At 30.4% G+C, this 22,405-nt stretch overlaps 3 protein-coding genes across 3 annotated transcripts; 2 read left to right on the top strand and 1 right to left on the bottom strand.

The window, feature by feature from the left end:
• The first annotated feature begins 181 nt into the window (after positions 1-181).
• On the top strand, positions 182-1,784 carry LOC111404512. Its single transcript, XM_023033307.1, has 3 exons — positions 182-304; positions 398-926; positions 1,054-1,784. Exons 1-3 carry the CDS (start codon positions 182-184, stop codon positions 1,782-1,784), a joined length of 1,383 nt encoding a protein of 460 aa, XP_022889075.1.
• Positions 1,785-1,817: 33 nt separating this feature from the next.
• LOC111404511 lies at positions 1,818-2,992 on the top strand. The gene is made up of 2 exons (XM_023033306.1): positions 1,818-2,354; positions 2,912-2,992. Exons 1-2 carry the CDS (start codon positions 1,818-1,820, stop codon positions 2,990-2,992), a joined length of 618 nt encoding a protein of 205 aa, XP_022889074.1.
• A 13,257-nt stretch (positions 2,993-16,249) lies between these two features.
• Positions 16,250-18,250, bottom strand: LOC111404916. Its single transcript, XM_023033641.1, has 2 exons — positions 17,240-18,250; positions 16,250-17,144 (listed from the first exon to the last, which is right to left on the bottom strand). Exons 1-2 carry the CDS (start codon positions 17,267-17,269, stop codon positions 16,872-16,874), a joined length of 303 nt encoding a protein of 100 aa, XP_022889409.1. The 5' UTR covers positions 17,270-18,250; the 3' UTR covers positions 16,250-16,871.
• Between the last annotated feature and the right edge of the window lie 4,155 nt (positions 18,251-22,405).

Below are 22,405 nucleotides of genomic sequence, written 5' to 3'. Positions count from 1 at the left end.
TGAAATTCCTGATAAAAATATACATCATTATCTTCATTCAGTTATTGTAAAGCACAATATGCATAGTCCTTGTGGAAATCTAAATCCTAAAAACATATGCATGGAGAAAAATAGTTGTTGTAAAAATAAATATCCAAAAGATTATTGTAATAGTACTATGTTTGGAGATAATTCGTACTGAATGTATAGGCGGTGTAATAATGGTATTTATGTTAAAGTGAAAGGTAAAATGTTAGACAATCAATGGGTTGTGCCATATAATCCTTATTTAAGTGCAAAATTCGACTGTTATATCAATGTTGAAGTTTGTTCTTCTATTAAAGCTGTTAAATATTTATACAAATATGTATACAAAGGACATGATCGTATTAATTTTTTGGTCGGCAAAATAACATAGACAAAGACATTGATAAAATTTTTACTCATCAATCTGCTAGATGAATATCTTCACCTGAAACTATGTGGAGGATTTTTTGCTTTCAATTTAACAGAAATATATCCAGCTGTTTGTGCTTTACACCTTCATATTGAAGATCATCAATGTGTAACTTACAAAAATACAGACAATCTATCTTCTGTTTTTGAGAATGAAAATACGAGAAAAACTATGTTAACTGAGTTTTTTCGAGTAAATATAATAAATGAATTTGCTCGAACGCTTTTGTATCGAGATTTTCCAACGCATTTTATTTGGAATGCATCTAACAAAACATGGACACCTAGAAAGAAGCAAATTGTTGTAGGACGAATTGTCTCGATAAATCCATCTAAAGGAGAACGATATTTTCTTCATCTTCTTCTTAATCATATTAGAGGTCCAACATCGTTTGATGATTTAAGGACTTTCAATAGGGTAAATGTTGGTACATTTCGTGAAGCTGCGCTACTCCATAGTTTATTAAATGGAGATACTCGTTGTGAAGAATGTTTATCTGAAGCTATTATTTACGAAATGCCTTATTCTTTAAAACATCTTTTTTGCTACGCTTCCTACAATGTGCAATCCAAATAATCCTAAATTACTGTGGGATAAATTTAAGCCTTATATGATAGATGATTATGTAAATGAAAATATGTCCGCTGAAGTTGTCGAAGTACGAGCTTTAGAGGATATAAGTTCTATTTCAGAATCACTTGATAAAAATATAAATGATTATGGAATTGTGTCATTTAACGTAAATATAGACAACGATGAAAGATTGATGAGAATGATTACAGAGGAAACAACGAAATTGGCTATTGAAAGAAACTTTAGTTGTGCAGCGACGTTAAATAAAGAACAACAATTTGCATATAATACAATTATGAAAAAAGTACAAGATGAATCAAGTGAAATTGTTTTTATCGACGGTCCGGGTGGGACAGGAAAAACTTTTTTATATAGAGCACTCTTGGCTGGTGTCAGATATCGTCATTTCATAACTTTAGCAACTGCATCGTCCGGAGTGGCTGCATCTTTATTGCCTGAAGGTCGAACTGCTCATTTAAAATTTAAAATCCCTCTAGAAACGGTAGGTGAAGTCAAGTGCCCTATTAGCAAGCAATCGGCATTAGGAACCTTACTGAAAATGTGTAGGCTAATAATTTGGGATGGGACACCTATGGTAAATCGTTGTGCTGTAGAATCTGTAAACAAAATGCTTAGAGACATCACTAATTGTAACTTGCCTTTTGGTGGCAAAGTAATAGTTTTAGGAGGAAATTTTAGACAGATTCTACCAGTTGTACCTAAGGGAAACAAAGAAGACATAATAAAGGCGAGCATGATTTACTCGTATTTGTAGCCTTCTTTTGTACATTTAGCACTAGTTGAAAATATGAGAGTGAAGTCCGATCCCATTTTTTGTGAATACTTACTTCGAATTGGAGGTGGAACGGAACAAGAACATACTTGTAACTGTATTAAGCTACCAAATAGAATAGTTCTACCATTCGAAGATGAAATTACGTCTTTAAAAAAATTGATACAATGTGTGTTTCCCAATAAAGACACATATGGCAATCATTTATATACGATGGTCAATCGTGTTATTCTTACGCCTACAAATGAATGTGTTGGCTACATTAGTGGACTTTTGCTTGAACAAATTCCTGATCAAAGTTTCACGTACTATAGTTTTGATGAAGCAATTGAGAAATTAGAACAACGCCTACAGGAAGATTTCTTGAGTACTTTGACACCTAATGGTATTCCACCTCATGAGTTGAAATTGAAGATGAATTGTTCTCTAATGTTATTACGAAATATCAATCCTTCCGAGGAGTTATACAATGGAACATGCCTTACTTATCGAAAATTTGAGAGAAATGTCATTCTTGCTGAAATCACAACTGGTGAATATCGTGGAAAACAAGTTTTCTTACCTAGGATTCCTTTCATACCTCTTAAAATTGATCGAACTATGATTCCATTTAAAAGGACTCAATTCTCAATTAGACCATGCTTTACAATAACAATAAATAAAGCATAGGGTCAGACACTTGATTTCGTGGGTTTGTACCTATCAGAACCAGTTTTCTGCCATGGTCAATTATATGTAGCACTGTTAAGAGCAAAAACAAGCATATCTATTAAAGTTCTACTCAAACCGTCCAATGAAAATTATACGCACAACTCATGTACTAAAAATGTTGTGTACAAGGAGGTTCTTTCGTTCATACATTCATACAACTGCACCTCTTTATAGGTATATGTTCGATTTATTGAAATTTCTTTCTTTGTCTGTGATTTCTCTGTCGACTATGCTAAATGAAATGCTTTTTTTCAACTACAATGCAGATGTTAGATTATTCTAGAAGTTGATGAATGGAATGGAGTTGATCATTTTTGTAAGAATTCTAACTAATTAGCATTTTGAAGTTGTTATTCAAAATATAAATGATATTCTACTTCAAAATATTTTTTTTTCAGAGTATCAAAATCAATGTAATTTATACAGTATATGGACATTCAAATTTATGTGAAGAAAGTCAAGGAAATGTTGGTGCATAGGAAAATTAGTAGAGCACACTCTTCAAAAATTGGTTACCCGAGGCAAACCAAGCTTTCAAGTCTTCAGATTTAAAGATAACTTGTGATGGAGACATAAATAACACAAGTTCTTCTACACTAAAAGAAAAAAAATGAGCGGATGATGATTGAGATATTTTTGAAGTTTTTGGCAACAACTATTCTCTTCTTTTAAATCATATAGTGTTTAAACTGTCTAGATTAAAAATGATATATACATCAGAGTGTTTTGTTTGCTTTATGGGTGCTAGATAACATCAATTATTGTTGCAAGCTTTGTTGATAAATCTTGTATTTATTTTTTTCTTCTATTTAAATTTATTTTCATTCAAGTAATCTATACCTACAGAAACTTATTTTGTAAGTGACATGATTTCTTATATATAGTTGTCAAAGTTAAAACTTTTTAAGATGGTAAATTGAAATTCACGTTGATAAACAACTAGCAAAACAATAATGTTTAATGAAAACTAATCATAAAATTGAAAATTAGTATAACTATGAAACTATCATTAAACTATATCATTAATAACAAAAGAAATAAAAATAATTATATATATATATATATATATATATGGACACACGTACAAATGTGCAGGGTGAGCTCGCAGAAAATGTGTGGTGTGTCGCACCCGCAGAATTATAAGCGATTTTTTCTTTCTTCCAGACTCGAGTATTGACAAAATGTAAGAAACTCCCATTTTCAACTTTCACAGGAATTTGGTGCTGACTTGCTGTGCGAAAATGTTTATTTCCTGTTTGCACACGGAGAATGTGCGGGGCTACATTGCACATCGCCGCAAAATTTGTGCGAGTGTAGCCCCCACAAAAATGCACATAATACCCCGCACAATTTTAGCGGGTAACTCCCCACATTTGTGCGGGCCACCCTGCATGCACCAGCACACAATTTTAGCGGGTAACTCCCCACATTTGTGCGGGCCACCCTGCATGCACCAGCACATAATTGTGCGGGGTAGCCGGCACACCCTCACAAAGTGCGGTTACCCCGCACATTGGAATGTCCCCCTCCCATGTGGTGCCACACAAATCTGCAGGATACGACATCACTTGCACGAAGGGTATACCCGCATTTACATTGCTTTCTCTAATACTATCAACAATATTTTGAGCTATATGAAATTTTAAATAAAATATATATTGTTTTGGTCAAAGATTAATATAAGAAACAAAAAAGTATTATTTCTTTCTTTCATTTTTTGTTCCCACAAAATCTTGCAAAACATTACAAATCTTGCAGAGTCACGAGAATCCAGTAAGAAGCCAAAACCACTGCACATATTATGTCTATTTCTACAACTGTGGGAATACTTTGTCTATTCTACATGTGAACCTCTCGTTAAATCATTGGAAAAAGTAACGTACATTTCTTTAGCTTAAATACCTTCACATACCATTTGTTCTTACCAAAAAAATTTAAATATTTTTATCTGCCAGTTACACCAGCCCAACTTTGCTCAAAAAATTCAGGTCTTGTCTATTCTTTTTTTCTTACTTTTTAGATAGATTTTTAATTTTATATAATGTCTAATTTTCAATATTTAATTGTGTTTTAAATTATATGATGTATGTAATTCTTTCTAAATTTAGTAGACACAAAAATGGATGTGCCAAATAGCTTCTCTAAAATCATCAATATTTCACTAAATCATAACATTCGTTTCGTAAGTTATATAATAATTTCTTTTTCCAGATTTTTTAAAATCTTTTATTAATATTAATGTACAACTTATATATTTTTTCGTATTTGTAGATGCTTCCTACATCTTTTATTAATTATTGGGAACCAGAATTAGGTAACACACTACGATTAACTGCATATGATGGTATAATCATCACAGTACAGTTATAAAGAATTGACGGAGAAATATATCTGGCTAATGGTTGGGAAGAATTTTTCGATCATCATAACTTATAGGATGGTTATGTTGTAGTATTTGAATCTAATGAAAATTCAATGTTGAATATGAGGATATTTGATCATTCTAGAGCAGAGATTACATATGACTCAAATTATGAAGTAGACGACGACGATTTCAAAATATGGATAATCCTGCGTTTGAAATAAAACTTACGCTGGATCATAACAACCATCGAGAAATTGTAGGTGTTATTTTTAATACGTCATTTTGTATTTACCTATTCCACATCATTCTTAATATTAGTAAATCATTAATCCGTATTTTTCAGTCTATACCAGGAAGGTTTGCAAAACACCATTTGCCAAGACATGTGCAAAATTTTCAAATCCTCGACTCTTTACTTCACTACTAAGATATCACCACAAATTCAAGAGAAAATGGTGTAATGCACCGGCTTAGTGTAGGTTGGACAGATTTTTTCACAGACAAACAGCTACAAATTGGCGATACATGTGTATTTGAACTATTAAATAGGGAATCTCCAATATTTATGGTTTATAAAAATATCATAACAATAAGACTCTAATACGTCTATGAAATATTTATTACTGATGATATTCCTGACCAATAATGTATAATTTTTATGTCTATCCAACAGTTAATTATCTCATCGACAGTTCAATAGACTATATTTTTTCCTTTCTTTTTACATCATAATAGTAATAGAGTATACATCATTGACATATAGGATTCATAGACAAAATTTGAAGTTATTCTTCAAAAAATGAAGGATACGCCACAAGCATTCTACTTAAGATCATTCCAAACTGAGCCTAATTCGTCAAATTATAGATTTGACATCATCTCCGTGACAAATTTAACAAATTTAGACGACAGAAACACCCTAAGTAAAAAAAAGGCAAGAAAATGTTAAGAAAAACATCTATACAAACTCGCCTAAGGAAAATCCGCTGCCTCCAGCAAAGAGAGCCCTTTTCAAATCTTCCAATGATGCTTCAAATTCAAATGTTACTTCTGACATAAATTCGTTTGCTCCAAAGCAAAAGATAAAGTGAAGAATGACTGAAATATTTTTGTTTGGGAAAAAATAGATGGCTTGTTCTTGTCAACTTTGTTTTTCTTTATTTTGCTTTATTTTGGCAACCATAATGTTGACAAATGATGTATGTATAATATTCTACTTACATCATTTATTGCTATCCATTTATTATGGACAGTAGAATATATATTTAATATTTTTGCAGTGAATTGTCAACATTAATGAAGTATATATCCTAAAGTATATTCTTATTTATTCTTTGTCTTTCATTTACTTTATTCAAATCAAATAAACAGCTAAAATATCCATGCACAATTTTTCACTTTTAAATTTTGAATTTACGTATTACACCAAAAATAACCTTAAGCTAATTTCAAATTATTTATATATTACAAATTTTTCGCATTTACAATCAAAAACTAAAATATTGTCTTTCATTTACTTTATTCAAAACAAATAAACAACTAAAATATTCGCGCACAATTTTTCACTTTTAAATTTTGAATTTATGTAGTTGCACCAAAAATAACATTAAGCTAATTTCAAATTGTTTACATATTACAAATTCTTCACATTTACAATAAAAAAAACTAATCAGGAACTACGGAGATGTAGAAAATATTGATTATAACAAATGTCTACTAAAATCTTTCTTCTATATATACTCATCCTGTCTGCTTGAACTGTTTCTAATGGATAGTCTAAAAAAACATTCTATGTATTTGAGTAAAAATATTGGAGAATTTGCCCTGTATGAAATAATTGTTTTCTGTTAGACAAAATAAATAGTAAAAGGGTAAAATCATAAATCGAGAAAGAATAAATGTTTTCAATTTAAATGCATTAAATACATACCTGTTATTTGCGCAAGGTATGTAAGGTATAATTTTCAAATTGAGCATTTTATTTCTATGCTTCCTTAAATCCGGTCTCCTAGAAAAAAAATTGCTGAAATTCAATGAAATTTGGACTATTTCAACTAATGACTTTATTTGTTCCCTGATTTCTTCTGGTGTATGAGACTCCTCACTACAATCATATATTTGAACTTTCCATTCCAGAAAATTAACAAAACAGAGATGCCAATTTTTTCCCGCATATGAACACGAAATTAATAAATAGTTGCAAGCTATCCATGAACGCCCACCCACCGACAAATCACCATTCATGTATAGTTGTAAAGTCACAGTTAATAAATCCTTTTGAGAATGGCTAAAACATTCTGCCATTACATTATGTTGCCACATCAATTGGGCAGCACATTCATGTTCAAATTTGAAGTCCAGAATTACATATTCTTTGGAAACAAGACTGCAACCTTCATTGATCAACTCTCTCAATAGCTTTAATTCCATTTCTATATGCTAATACAATTAATAGAAATAAATTAGATATGTTAAGCATAATAAAATTAATTAAGCCAGAGTTATAAACTTCACTAACCGCAATATGGATATCTTTGGTTGCATCCATTATAGTTTTTAGTATATCTCTTCCATATAAGTTGTCAGTTCCTACAATCTTCCAGTATGCACTATATGTATATATTGTAAGTTAAATTAATACTAAATCGATGTAATACAATTAATATAATCAAATTTCTTACCTAAATGGATTCCGCACCACCCACTCTCTTATTGTTGTATATATTTCCATAAGATAGTTTTCTAACAGATAACCTGAATACTTTATTTTCTTATTTTTCTTTTCTTTTCTGGATGTTCCCACCGATGAAATTTGTTGAAATGGTGCTTTCTGGCCACTACTAGAACCAGGAACATCCTGCAGTTGTGAACAAGCAATAACTTCCAGTTTTGATTCCAAATCATCTAATCGATTCATCACATTTTAGTTTTTGTCGTCAATGTACATGGCCATTGAAGCAAAATTGCTGTCCATAAAAGACTGCATGGAATTAAAATTGTTGTTTATATAAGACTGCATTCCCAGATACTGATCTTCATGCCATTTTTGTTGTTGTTGAAGCATTCCTTGATACTGCTGTTCATGTCATTTCTGTTGTTTTTGAAACATTTTTTTCTGCTGATCAAGAAATGCTTGATAACGAGCATCTTGTTCTTTTGTTTCTTGAGTAGTATGATGGGAATGCATGCTAGATTGGAAGCCCAAACCCTCGTGTTCATCTTCGTATCATTTCTGATGTTGTGCAAATATTTGTCTCTAGTTTTGAAGAGAGTCTGATTCCTGTATTCTTGATTCATTAACTATGTCTGTCTTCAGATTATGACATAAGCCAGACATATCTAACACTACATGCTGCCTATACATACTGAACATTTCTTCCATTTCTTCTCTTCTTACATAGTTGAAATCAAAAGAAGAACAATCAGACTCTTGAAGTCCAATTGAAATCTTCGCTATTAAACTACCAGCAACACCTGTTTGTTCCTCGTCCATACGTTCTGGAATTTGTTGATGTGCATTCTCAAATTCTCTACCAACGATGCCATCTAAAATAGCATGTTGGTTATCAGTTGGTAATGATAAAGTCATATACCAATTTTTTTTTTCAATTCTTTTTCAGTGGGTGCTAACACTGCAAGTACTTCAATCTACAAATATAATAAAAAATTATAATACTTTCCTCTCCCACTATTAAATAATTAGATAATTGATAGTCAAATGTATATTTAAATTTATCGTACCTCTTGTGTAGTGAAAAATTGCTTTACTCTTCTCTCACTCAATATTTTTTTTGGCTTCCATCTATGCATTCTTGGAGCCTGTAATGTTTTATACATACGTCATCCAAATTTGTCTCCAATTTGAGGAAATGCTTCATATATCCAAACTACAACAGAGAATTCAAAATCAATACTAAATATGTATAAAATAAAAATATAAAGTAAATAAATTAAAAAAATTAACTGAAAGGCAAGGGGATACCCATGTAGTATATATTTACATTCATTTTGTCCAGACTGTTGTATTCTTTGTATTCTTTCAATATGTGATTGTTGTAACGACTTCAACAAAACAAAGTATGCCTTACGGCCCCAAGGATACAGCAAAAAATCATTTAGCTACTCAACCATGCCTAAAGTTTTGTAATCAATATAGCTATCCGTTGGTGTCAAAACACATTCTACCAACATCACCAATCCCAATTTTGATTTATCCTCTGGATGTTCACACAATTGGAATGCATCGTAAAGCATTCTCATGTTAATTCTTTTTTTGTCTTCAAAATATTGATCTCTAAGTCGAGAATTGTTAGGATCAAGATTAACAGATTGTTCATGACAAGGTAATCCTGTGATTAGACAAAATTCTTGCAAGCCAAAACGAGCAAAATGATCGTCCAACCTCACCCACACCTCATTCTTTTTACCACAGTCAACAAACCTCATTATAAATTCATGTATTGATTTACTGCTGAATTGTTGCTCTTCATCTCTATACATAAATCCATAAAGAAATCCATAAAAATTGCTATCGCTAGAGATTAAAAGTGATTGTTCATCTGCTTGAAGCAACGCTATACAATCTTTTACATATTGGTAATTGGGGTATTGAGTGATAGTACCAGAAAATCATTGGTTTGGTGACAGTATATAATCTAGAGACATCTGCACAAATAGAAATGAAAAGTGTCATAACATATACCAACATATCTTGGTGATTTCTTATAAGTATATATCATATATATCATGTAAGCTAGAAAAAAATTACTGTCAATGCATATCAATTATCAGATTTAATATATATTTCTAATTCTAAGATTTTGTCTCCAATTTATATAAAAAAACATTATAATTTAACTTTAAAAAAAGAAAGAAAAAAGAGCATGTGAGGGGAGTCCCCGCACGACAACTGTGTGGGGGTCCCCGCACAGATTCGTGCGAGGAGTCCCCGCACCGGTATTGCGGGCGGGGACTCCCACACCACAGCGTGCGGGCACTCCCCCACTTACTTCCCACACCATCAACTTCATTTTCGACACAAACTTCACCTTTCTTCCACAATTATTCATATAAATAACATTATTCATAAAAATCAACTTACCTTAAAATTTTTGCTTAATTCCACACTGTAATTAGTTTGAGATTTGAGAAGAATGAATTGAAGATGTAGATGAAAAATGAGTTATGAATTTGAGGTGAAGAAATAAAGTAGGTTGGTGAAATAGTTACTAATATTAATTTCATTTGGCATTTATTATTTTGTAAGATTCTTTCTTTTTTTGGCATTTATCTTTTCCCTGCAAGAAAGAGACATGTTTGTTTTCATCCTCTATCACAAGTGTCATCACACTGAAAATGAAACTTAACTTATTGAGAATAATTAGATGCGCAATATGCCATTGTGCCCATATTTATTTATCGAATCTCGGACGAAGAAAAAATACATGCACAACAGGTAAGAGGAAAAATATTCCTAATTTATTGGCTAATCTGTGATTTTACATAGATAGTGCAGTCTTTTGTTTTTAGTGAAAAAAAAGCTAAAATTAGATTGGGTAATCGATAATCGACTTGACATAATCTAATTATTAAAGCATATATCAATATATCTTAGGTCCTTGTCATAACCCTTCAAAGTAATGTGACATAATTACAAAAAAAAAATTGATTTTTTATTATAATTACTAGGAAAGTTTTGGACTTAATTACAACTATTATAAAGTCTTGAATTTTATTTTAGTTGCTACGAAAGTTGTAAACTTAATTGTAGTTGTAATTAAACTTCTAAGACTACACTTATTAATTAAATAAATTGTGGATAATTTCGACTTGGACTTTAATTTTTAATTGAGGCTACTATATCGACTTTAAATGAAATATCTTTAGGAAAGTTTAACGGCCAAGTTGGAAATGGAAGCTATAGCAAGCTGGAACAATGTGGATTAACATGGAACAGAGTAAAGCACCTTGGCTTGAACAAGAAATGGAATGGCTGTAACTTACATACAAGCAACTGCAACGCATAACCACTCATGCAGTCGCACAGACGGTTATAGGGAACTCAGCGGCAGGAATACACACAACCATGTGACCGCATTAACATATACCATGTGATCGCAATGCATCTGGAGTAGAATTTTTTCCAAAATTTCGGCCACTCACCAAAGTGAATAGGAGTCTATTTGGTTGACAGTTTGTTGGGATCCCTTGCCATTTGTCCCTTTATTCAATTAAGTTTTTTTTAATATTTCTTTCCATATTTCATAATAGTTTTGGACGTATTTACTAGGTTTATAGTGTTTTATTATTTTAATTCCTTTTAAATTAGCCTTTATAATTTTAATACCTTTTAAATTAGTTTCCTAATTATTAATATAACTAGGACTCTCTTCATTATTGTAAAATTAAAAGTTATTTAAATGTTACTAAAATATATAAGTACGAAAATAAAGTAAATCCAATAAGATTAGATAGTAATAAATTAGATGGACATAAAATTTGTGGTAAAACATTATGATTGCATACAAAAATAGCCAAAACGAAAAACAAGTTAAAATGAAAAAATCTCATAGTCTTGTCAAACTTCCATAACTGTGATTTTTTTTGTACACTAAAAATTTCGGAGGTTCGTTGTTCAGTAGTTCAAATACGCATGTATCACCCATTTCTAATTCCCTCATGGAGAGAAAATGTGTCCATCCTATAGTGAAACATCGTACCACACCATTTGGCCTTAAATTTGTGGTCATATCCCAATTTTGGTGTAAAAAGTTGTCAATTTTAACACTATGCACGAATTTTGGCAAATGTTGGCTGGCAAATCTTCCCGGTATATACTGCAATGCCATGAGTGAATTATTAGTCTTGAGGTCATAATTATAGATTTAGTACAACTATAGAATGAAAATATTTATTCAAAAGGAAAATTACAATTTTTCGATGGCCATATTTACTGGGTGTTAACTTTACTTCGAATACAGGATTATCCATATTCGAATTGTTGCTTTCTTCACCTTCTTCGGAGACGTCCGACTCATATTTCACTTCTAGCTCAGAATCATCCATTATGATCACGTTAAATGTCCAATTTTCGGTATATTCAAATATTAGGCAATAACCATCGTGTAAATTGTGATGATCGAAAAATTGCTCGCATCCATTAGTTAAATAAAATTTCTCATTAACTGTTTCTAATTTTATTTTCGCAATTATACCATCGTACTCAATTACACGTACTGTATCACCGAATTCATGTCTCCAATCTTTCACAAACGCTCTAGGAATCATCCATAAACAAATATATATGGACGAAAACTATAAGTAAAATATGAGAAAAATTCATTCCATCCAAAAAATAATAATATTGTATGACTAACCAGATTGATGCCGTGATTGAGGGAATTACTGATAGTTATGTAAAAACGACGTGGAACATCCATTTTGAAGCACTGCAGTAGTACAATTTTTACAGCGATAATATGTGCATATTTTTTTCATATGAATGATTGAAAAAGTTTTTATAACATTTTAATGAAAGGAATAAGAGATTGTGTGCATCTGTAAATTTTTTCGTACAAATCAATCGATGTTCGAATAAGTTATAACTTAAAACTATAGAATTAAAATATAAGACGTAAAATATAAGAGGGTAAATAGATAAAGACCTGTTTCAATGAAGCAGAAACAATTCTGGAGTAAGATATGCAAATTTGGAAGGCTAAAAATTCTTGTAAGTAAATATTGAAAACACATAATTATATAGGCTAGAAAAATGTACTTTTCGTTCTTATTCATTTAGCCCCCTGTGAAAATATTATTTGCCTCATTTTGAAAGAGGACAATTTATTTGCCACATTTTAAAAGAGGACGGATCCCATGTGCCATACATGTACTCTTATTGTTACATAGAATAATCCAGTGCACTATTTTTCACATACATTTACATTATTCAACCTTTTTTTTCGTGGGGGTCCATTTCCCTTTTTCAAAGCCAACTTTTGGCCGAGAACAAAGAAATCTCTTATTTTTTTACTACATGGGACAAAGAAGGGGGTAAGATCATAATTCTATGCTGCATTAATGACTACACCCTCCACTGACACGGCAACAATGTCTGAATTACATGACTCAAAGGCTGTAGATCTCATTGAATTTCACGAAAACGTGTTATAATGCCAAAATATATGTTCAGAAATCAAACAAAGATGGGGCGATCTTGGTCAATAAAGAGGGTCGATTTGACAAGAAGTACTAAAAATAGATAAATTCTTATTAAAACAGGTTCACGAGTTACAAAAGTAGATGAATTATATTATTGAAAATAACTATTCTCGTTCTTTAAAAAAAATACAAGAAAAAAAAATTTATTGAGATTTTTTCTTTTTTTACATAATATAAGTTCTTTTTACGATTATACATTTTCGTTTTTACTTTATTTACTTCCAAATTATTTTTGAAACTCTAGATATATTAATCTGTTTATTAAAATATAGTTTCAATAACAATATATATTTCAATATTCATACTGAAAGAAGTCTAGAGATAAAATTAAATAGCGAAAATTTAGGGTAATTGGCACAAAACATTCATATCGTTTGCATTCATTGTGAAATCGTCCCTATCGTTTTAAATTTAGCATTTACAACCCTCTTTCAACCTTTTTTTGCGAAGTTGGTCCTTTCTATTCATTTCATTTGTTCCTTCTGTTAAATAAACACGTGGATTGCATTTAAATCAAATGAAAAGGGTATAAAAGTCAAAGCACCATTTTTTTAATTTAATGAGTGGACGTGAAGGCTGGAAGAGAGAGAGAATAGAAAAGAAAAAATTACCTGAAAAAAGAATATATTAATTTCAAAAGACACAAAGTGTAAATAAAAAAAATTACCTGAATTTTATTTTGTATACGAAACTGTGTTTGTGCAAAGTATGTTGAAAACAAACAACAAATTCTATACTATCTAAATTCATATGAAAATAAATATTTGTGAAAATTCTGTGTTTAATTCTTCTTTTTTATTCAATTTTTTTTTTATATTATCTAAAGTCATTGAAGTGATGTATCTTCTTTTTTATTCATTTTTTTGTTATTAATACTTTATTCAAAATATTCTATTTGCAAAATGAAATATATCTGAATATTTACTTACAAATATTTATATTCAATTTTTTACTGTAAGTATCTTTTACAATTATAAGTTTTTTTTTTTAACTTTTAAATAAACTGAAATAATTTCTTTCTTATAAGTCACTCTTTACATTGGAGATAGTGTAATTTTCTTATCACTATTTAATTTAAAAAATAAAATATATTTAAATATTTATACTTCAGAAATATAACGTTCAATTTTTTTTACTTATAAGTAATTTTTTACAAGTATAAGCTAAAAACAATTATCAGAATTTATACTATTTTAAAATTTTGATTTCAAAAAAAGAAGAATACGTAAATATTTATATTTAATTAAATAAATGAAATACATTCGAATATTTAACCTGTACATAGCCTTTACAAAAAAAAAATTCATTTTTTCTTCAAAATAACTTTATGTGAATTTTATACTTATAAGTATTTTTACGTTTTATAAATAAATTTAATTTCGTTATTAGTATTTTTTGTTTTTCATAATCTTGTTTGAAAAACGAAATTACTTTTTTAGTTATAAAAAAGTTTTAATATTTTAAAAATAAAGAATCGCTTTCCTAAAAAGTTTTTTACAAAAATCTTATTACTAATTTTATATAATCTAATTCAAAGTTGATAATATGAAAAATGGAGAAAAAGTACACGTTCAACTGTTTTCGAGTTGAGCTTGCCAACAGCCAATTAATCATACGCCATTTCAGTGTGTTGTCATCTCCACTATCCATCACTTTGAATTTAGTGTACTGTCATCTCCGACTTGCATTTCCTTGTCCATTAGTTTGAATCTGACACACAATCTTTCTTCTCTACTTTTTCAAGCTATCAACTATCAAACATTTATTGCAGTAGAGAAAATATGTATTTAAATCATTTCTCTTCTTACAAAGAAATTAATTCTCTATTTCTATCTAATATATTAAAAGTTACGTGTAACTAAAAAAACACAACTAATAATAAGATTAATTTAATTTATAAAATGTACAAAAATAGCCTATAGACCGATTTTTGTTTCCTTTATTTCATTAAGATTAAAAAAAATTAAAATTCTCAAAGCAACATATAGGTCAAAAAATAATTTAGTGTCATGTCATTTTGATTTTTATGTAATTTTAACAGTTTATTTTCATTTCCTTTCATAATTTCAACATGAATGTTAGGGATTCTGAACATATCCAATAGTGGCTAAAAAAATTACATAACACTTGAATAAAATACATTTTTTACAGTGATTAAATGACGACATTCAATTACTCTATTACAATTACGAAGACAGACGTGGATAAAGTAAATATTCATTACTAAAAATATCAACGGCAATTTTTCGTCTATATATAACCATCCTGTCTGGTGAAACCGATTCTATCGAAAATCCTAGAACAAAGCATTCTATATATTAAAGCACGAAAACTCCATAGTTCGGCCTGTAATAATTTTTTTTTTTTTTTGTAATTAGTACTTACGAATAAATATCTATTATATTAAACAGGAATTATTTTCGATGCTTACCCGTTGTTTGCACAGGGTAGATATGGTATAATTTCTAGCTTCATTTCTTTATTTCTATGTTTGCTTATATCCCGTCTCTCTGCAAAATCTTTGTCGAACAGTAAAGAATTAATCACGTTAACTGTCACGTTTGCATGTGCCTTTACTTGATCCGGTGTATGCTCGTTGTGGCTGCAATCGTATATCTGGAATTTCCACTTTGGAATATTGACCAAAAAAGGTACGAAGTATTTTCGGGAAATGAACATGGAATTAATAAGTACTTACACTCTACCCATGGACGGCTCTCTACAGACATTTTGTCGTTCACATATTTGTTCAGAAGAGTTCCATCTGGTTTACCTTCTTTATTTCCCGCCTAAAAATCCCTTTGCCAAATCATCATATTGGCACACTCATTTTCAAATTGGAAGTCCATGATTTCATATTCTTTAGACACACGGGTGCAACCATTAATAATTAATCGTCTCAACAACTTCAGCACCAATTCAATTGCCTGGTGGAATATATTGATAAAAATCAAATATGTTAAGTATGAAATAAAATTATTTTTTATGAATAAGCAGTACTGACCACAATATTTATATCTTTTGTTTTATCCAATAAAGTTTTCAACCAATCTCTTCCATAGACGTTCCCAATGGCATCTTCCAAATATGCACTGCATAACATAATTAAAATTAGAGTTGAATAAATCAAAATAAAATTGTAGTATTTAAACCAATAATAAAAAAATCATCTTTCTAACATTGATTCGTTCTCCGCTATCCAGTTTCTAAGAGTCGAGTATTTTTGTATAGAATAGTCTTCCAAAGAACGTCTTCTAGACGACAAATATTGTATTTGTTTTCCCTTAATTTTCTTCTCTCGTTGTGATGATTCAGAACTTTCAACTTGTTGAGACGTTGATGCATCCTTCGGTCGATCATCGAGAATTGGACATGTACCGATAGGAATGTCTTCTTGCGTACAACTAATAATGGCTTCCATGTCTGATTTTCATTCAGATAATTTCTGCAGCGTATTCTTATTTTGTTCATCGACATAATATCGCATGGAATCTAAACTGGTATCTACATAAGAGTGCATGGTCTGATAATGGTCTTCTTGCCATTTTTGTTGTTGTTGGAATAATTGTTCCTCTTTCTCCAAATGTGTGTTAAAAAAACTTGATAATGAATTATCCATGTAGGAATGCATATAATCCTCCTACCATTTTTGGTGCTGTTCGAATAACTGTCTTTGATTGTCATAAACTTCTGTTCTCAAGTTGCCACATATATCAAACACCTCTTTTATGATGTCTTGCTTCTGGACACCAAGTAGTTTTATCATCCGGTCTTCAGTTTACATAATTAGAACTGCTAGATCCAAAATTAGGCCCTGCTACTCGTGAAGTTCTTGACGTACTAGGAATGGTCGTCCTTGGCACATATATATTGTCCCTTTCTTGCTCAAAAGTATCACCTGGGATTTGTTGTGCCACATTGTCTAATTCTCCACCGACGATGTCATCTAATACACGATGTTCATTATCAGCTAGCAATGAAATATTTATATACCAAAATGTCTCTAATTCTTCCTCCGTAGGATGTAACGTTGAAATAACCTGAATCTGTAATTTTAATAAATTATCAAAATATTTTTTTCATTTTGTTTTTAAATAACTAAACACAAATGTAGTTATATATTCATTAAAAGAAATCGTACCTCTGGAGTAGCCAAAAAATGCTTAATCATTTTTTAAGTCAGCAGTTTATTAGAACTCCACTTATACATTCATGGACTCTGTGCTATTTTGTATCGACGCCATCCAAATTTTTTTCCAATTTCTGGAAATGCCTCATAAATCCAATACTGTATCGCAATTACAAATTACAATTACTTTTCTCTTACAAATAAATGAAGTCAACAAAAAAATATTAATAAAATACCTGAAATGCAAGTGGATACCCTCGTAATGCATACTTACAATCTATTTGTTTGTTCCGTTGCACTCTTTTCGCTCTTTGTAATTGTGATTCTTGTAGTGAATTTAACAAAATAAAAAATCTTTTTGAACCCCAAGGATATCCAAGAAATTCATCAAGATGCTCGACCATACCAAGAGTTTTGTAATCAATAATTCTTCCAACTGATTTTATAACACATTCCACCAACATAACTAATCCCAACTTAAATTTATCTACTAAGTATTCACATTCATGGAAAACTTCAAATAGCATTTTCATGCTAATTTTTTGACTACCATTGAAATAATGATTTCTAAGACGATTGTTGCTATGATCAATCTCCATAACCGGTTCATGATAAGGTAATCCAGTGATAAGACAAAATTCTTGCATACCAAATCTAGCAATACGATCATGTAATTTTACCCATACTTCGTTATTTTTACCACAGTCAACAAGCCGCATTACGAATTCATGTATTAATCCACTACTAAATAGCTCTTCCTCTTCTCTATAAATAATTCCAGAAAAAAATCTATAAAAATTACTACACATTATAGAATATTGTTGATTTGTATCTATAAAATCTATAAAGTCTTTAAGATATTCTCGACTTTGATATTGAGTAATAGTAGCAGAAAATCATTGATTTGGAGACAGTATATATTCCAAAGACATCTGCATAAATAATTTGAAAATAAACTATTTGTAAACAAATTTAACAATTCTAAACAAGTAGCGAAATAATATTTATACAAATTCAAAAATACATGAACAGCAGAAAAAATACAAATTCAAAAACCTCCCCCCTTTCGAACCTCCGTGCATGGAGGTTGTGACCTCCGTGCACCTGACCCTCTTAAATGAAAGCCCCTCCTTTAACACCCCCCCCCCCCGGTCCCCCCCCCCCCCCCCCCCAACTTTAAAATTTCACTTGTATAAATATGAAAATAAAAATCTAAATACTTACCTTTTGCTATGGATGTGCTTGCTGAAATATGATTGGCTTTGATATTAGGTAGAGAATGAAGATTTTGTGATATAAAAGAAATGATATGGATAAGGATAAGATATAAATGATATGTGTGGTAGTAAAAAGTCTTCTAAAAAAAATGTCTTTTTCCACTATTTATTATACATTTACGTATTTTTCGACAAATAAATATAAAATGTAAATATTTCTTCCGATATTATTTGAACTAAATCTTATCTTCATTCATTAAAATAATTGAAAATTATTTCTATATTATAAGTACAACTTCACTTCTCCATGCTATATATTAAACGTCTGCCGTAGTCCTCATATGTTTGCCTATTCCAAACTGTCACGTTTTCAAATTTTAATAAAATAAAATAATAAAAACTAATAAAATAATCTTATATTCCATTACAGCGATATCTTTGTACTCTAAATAAAATTTGAAAGTAATCTCCATATCTTATGCCAGTGATTATACAGTAACGTATGGCTATTTAGATAATAAGGTATGACTATTGATGAGATTTTACAATGTAAATTATTTTATTTGTTTTAACCATAAAAAAAAATTTCATATTCAGTCTTTCCTTTTTTTAGTTTATTTATCTCATCTATGCTTCATTTTTTACAACTGACACATGAACACATAAATACTTTAACAACGTCCTTCCAACATCGTATACCCAACATTAAAATATTTATTAAATCACTATGTCTCAATTTATTTTTTATAAATAGGGTAACACAAACTTCAATTTCAAATCTACGACTGCAAAAATACAAAAATTATCGTTAACATTTAGAGCTTCCATACTCTAAGAAATTCTAACTTCTACTCATACCGTCTTCTTCTTCTTCTTCTTCCTACATATCAACAATTGCTATAACAAAATGGCTGCACCCATAAATTCATTCCACAAATTTCAGCTTCAGAAACCAATTGGTCAGCAAAAGTGATCGTCGTAGGAAAACAATCCCCAAAGACTACTCGGAATCAAAATCTTACTCTCATAGATTTAGATGTACAAATATAACTATCGTTTCAATAAATTTTTACCAATCATTATACCTATATACTTTCTAAATGTTCTCATCTTTTTCTTTTTCTTTTTGAACGGGGAAACAAAATCACAGCAACAATGTATGATGCCGATATCACTGCATTAAACGATCAATTCGAACTTGGAAAAACATACATTGTGTCAAATACAACAGTTAAAGATTTCAAAAGTGAATTTCGGAGTTCTCCTTGACAAAAGATGTGAAATATAACAGGAAGAACAAATGTTGAAGAATTAAATGAAGACAATTTGAATCTCATGTTCTCAAAATTTCAACTTACTGCGTTTGATCAACTAGAGAGGCATATGGAACAAATACAGACATAAGTAAGATTTCTACCGCATTACATTTAAAAAAATTATTTCATATAACATTTCATAAACTATTTTTTACGTACAAATTTATTGCAAGCAAAATGACATATAAAATATTTCATAATTAATTTTTACGTTCAAAGTTATTGTATGCAAAATAACATATAAAACAATTTACGTAACCTTGTAGGCGTGATGGGTGTCGCTATAGGTATTCGACAGAAACGTCTTATTCAAACTAACTTTGGTACAGAAACTTATCTACAAGATGTAGTCTTAATAGATAAAGAATTCAAAACTGTTATACTAACATTATGGGATACCTTTGTCGAAAGAGAATGCACTTTGATAATTGAACATCTTCCAAATAGACTCATGATATGGGCTACAAATCTCAAAGTTTATTCGTTCAACGATAAATTTCTCTTACAAATACGGTTCCATCTATAATATTATTATTTTTTCACGTAAGATATTTTTAATTTCTTTTGTACAGGCATCACACTTTCGAACAAAGTAAATAGCAGTTTTTTCATTAATGTCCAACTACATGCTGTCGCGGAGTACAAAGAATGGTAATACAACATACCTAATATACATATTGCTTATTTACGTACCTTTAATATAAAAAAACAAATGTTCTATTTTATAACTAAATATATCGTTAGTTCTTGTAGGGTGGAAGCTAACAAGGAAGCGCTTGACAAACTGATGGAAAATAAACCTTTTATTGCTGTCAGTCCACCCTAACTTTCTCCTCCTACTGATAATGAATTTACACCGATTGAGGATTTATTAGGGTGTATCTAACGGTACTTCTAATATAAACTGAATATAATTAATAGAAACACATTATCTTTAATTTCACAATAAATATTATAGTAACATTTCTCAATCGTATCCTTTTATCTAATTAAATGAGACATCTCCTTTAACAGAAAAAATTCTACTGGGTGAATGCATGCTAAAAAATAGCTTCAAAAGACCAAAAATTTTGGTACATGTCTTGTAACAACTACAAGAAAACTTCCAACGCGAACTTTGGAGAAATTCATAAATGTCGATTCTGCAAGTACGAACACTCAAAAGCTATCCCAAGGTAATTTCTTCTATTAAATATAAGTTCAAAAATTTACTAATTATTACTTCAGGAACAAAGTACATAATACATGGCTAAAAAAAATGCATTCTTTAGGGTAAATGCTTTTGTACTACTTGAAGACAAATTCGGTTCGTTAGATGCTACCATCATAGGAGATGCAACAGAAGTGTTACTGGAAAGTAGCGCCAATGACTTAATGAACCATCTTCAGAAGGTACAACATCATATTCAACATCATTCGAAAATACTTTCTTTCTTAACAACAAACATGTCACTCTATTGAAATATATTTCGTCGACCACAGGAAGGCATTAAAGAACTCAATGACGTTGTCAAATTGGAAAGTGATACAGAGCTACTCTTTTACCTCAAGGCAACGAAAAAGCTCCACGACCCACCTGAGTACCGCTTTGAAATCATATTTGTGTTCAACTCCTCCACGGTAAATCAAGTTGATTCCTCAATTGTTACAGAAAATGCAAACAAGCAAATTGAAATGGAAAAAATTTCCAACAACAAAGACGTAAAAGGCAAGAACAAGATGTCCGGACGACCCGATGACATTTCCATCGCTATTGAATAAATCAATCCACCGCATGCAAAAATGCCTCTCTTCCAACCCTCAGATGTACCTATTGAAGCAAAGTCAAAACCCAAAAAAAGGGCTCACACAGGCTCCAAAATAGATGATCGAATTATTGGGATCACCTCAAAAGAAAAACATAAATGAATAACATGTATGATACTTTTGCGACTATTTTGTGACAGTAGACATTAATCAATGTTCTATTTTGTATATCTGAAAAAAGTAACATGATTTGTCTATATCTTTGTCTATGTACAAGACTTCAGATTCCACCGAATAGCAATAAATTACTACTCTTGAAATATAAAGTTTGTTGTACGCATCTTACTTTCCTTTTTCTCCTTTCCATTGCAAATATAGTGAAATATTACTATGTTAAATCAATCCATTTCAAAATTAATATCATAGCTTACATCCAATAATTATGTTTTTAACTAATGAATTCACTTTTTCTTTAAACAGTAAACTGATATCAATATTGAAAACTAAACAATTTTCAACATTAAAAACGCTAATATAACATTCAACAGAATCCCGCCCGTGCAATAGACTAGTATTAGTTACAAATCATAAATTTTATAAGTCATAATTTATTTTATGATCACAAATATATCAAATTAATAGGTCATGAATTATTTTTTGGTCACTACTTAATCAATTGTGAGTCATTATCACATTTTTTAAGTTATATATTATTTAATGGTCACAAATTAACCAAATTATTAGTTGCAATAAACCAATAATTGATCACAAACACCATCACCCGCTCACCCATGAGCAACATAATCACCAACTCATGAGCCTCACCAACATCATCACCACCTCACCGTCGTAGCCAAAAACACAACCCCCTCTCGAAACAACCAAAAAATTAGATCCAA

This window comes from Olea europaea, chromosome 11 (assembly GCF_002742605.1).
Source record: "Olea europaea var. sylvestris chromosome 11, O_europaea_v1, whole genome shotgun sequence".
NCBI lineage: Eukaryota > Viridiplantae > Streptophyta > Magnoliopsida > Lamiales > Oleaceae > Olea > Olea europaea.
This window is presented reverse-complemented; position numbering and strand designations above follow the sequence as displayed.

Bases quoted from the DNA above. Each gene is read 5' to 3' on its own strand.
- LOC111404512 (XM_023033307.1), top strand. From the start codon at position 182: ATGTATAGGCGGTGTAATAATGGTATTTATGTTAAAGTGAAAGGTAAA. The intron at 305-397 runs GTTTGTTCTTCT...AAAATAACATAG, and splicing joins ACTGTTATATCAATGTTGAA to ACAAAGACATTGATAAAATT. The intron at 927-1,053 runs GTTTATCTGAAG...CTTATATGATAG, and splicing joins AGATACTCGTTGTGAAGAAT to ATGATTATGTAAATGAAAAT.
- LOC111404511 (XM_023033306.1), top strand. From the start codon at position 1,818: ATGAGAGTGAAGTCCGATCCCATTTTTTGTGAATACTTACTTCGAATT. The intron at 2,355-2,911 runs GTTTTCTTACCT...TTTTTTTTTCAG, and splicing joins GTGAATATCGTGGAAAACAA to AGTATCAAAATCAATGTAAT.
- LOC111404916 (XM_023033641.1), bottom strand. From the start codon at position 17,269: ATGATTAAGCATTTTTTGGCTACTCCAGAG. The intron at 17,145-17,239 runs GTACGATTTCTT...TTAAAATTACAG, and splicing joins ATTTTTTGGCTACTCCAGAG to ATTCAGGTTATTTCAACGTT.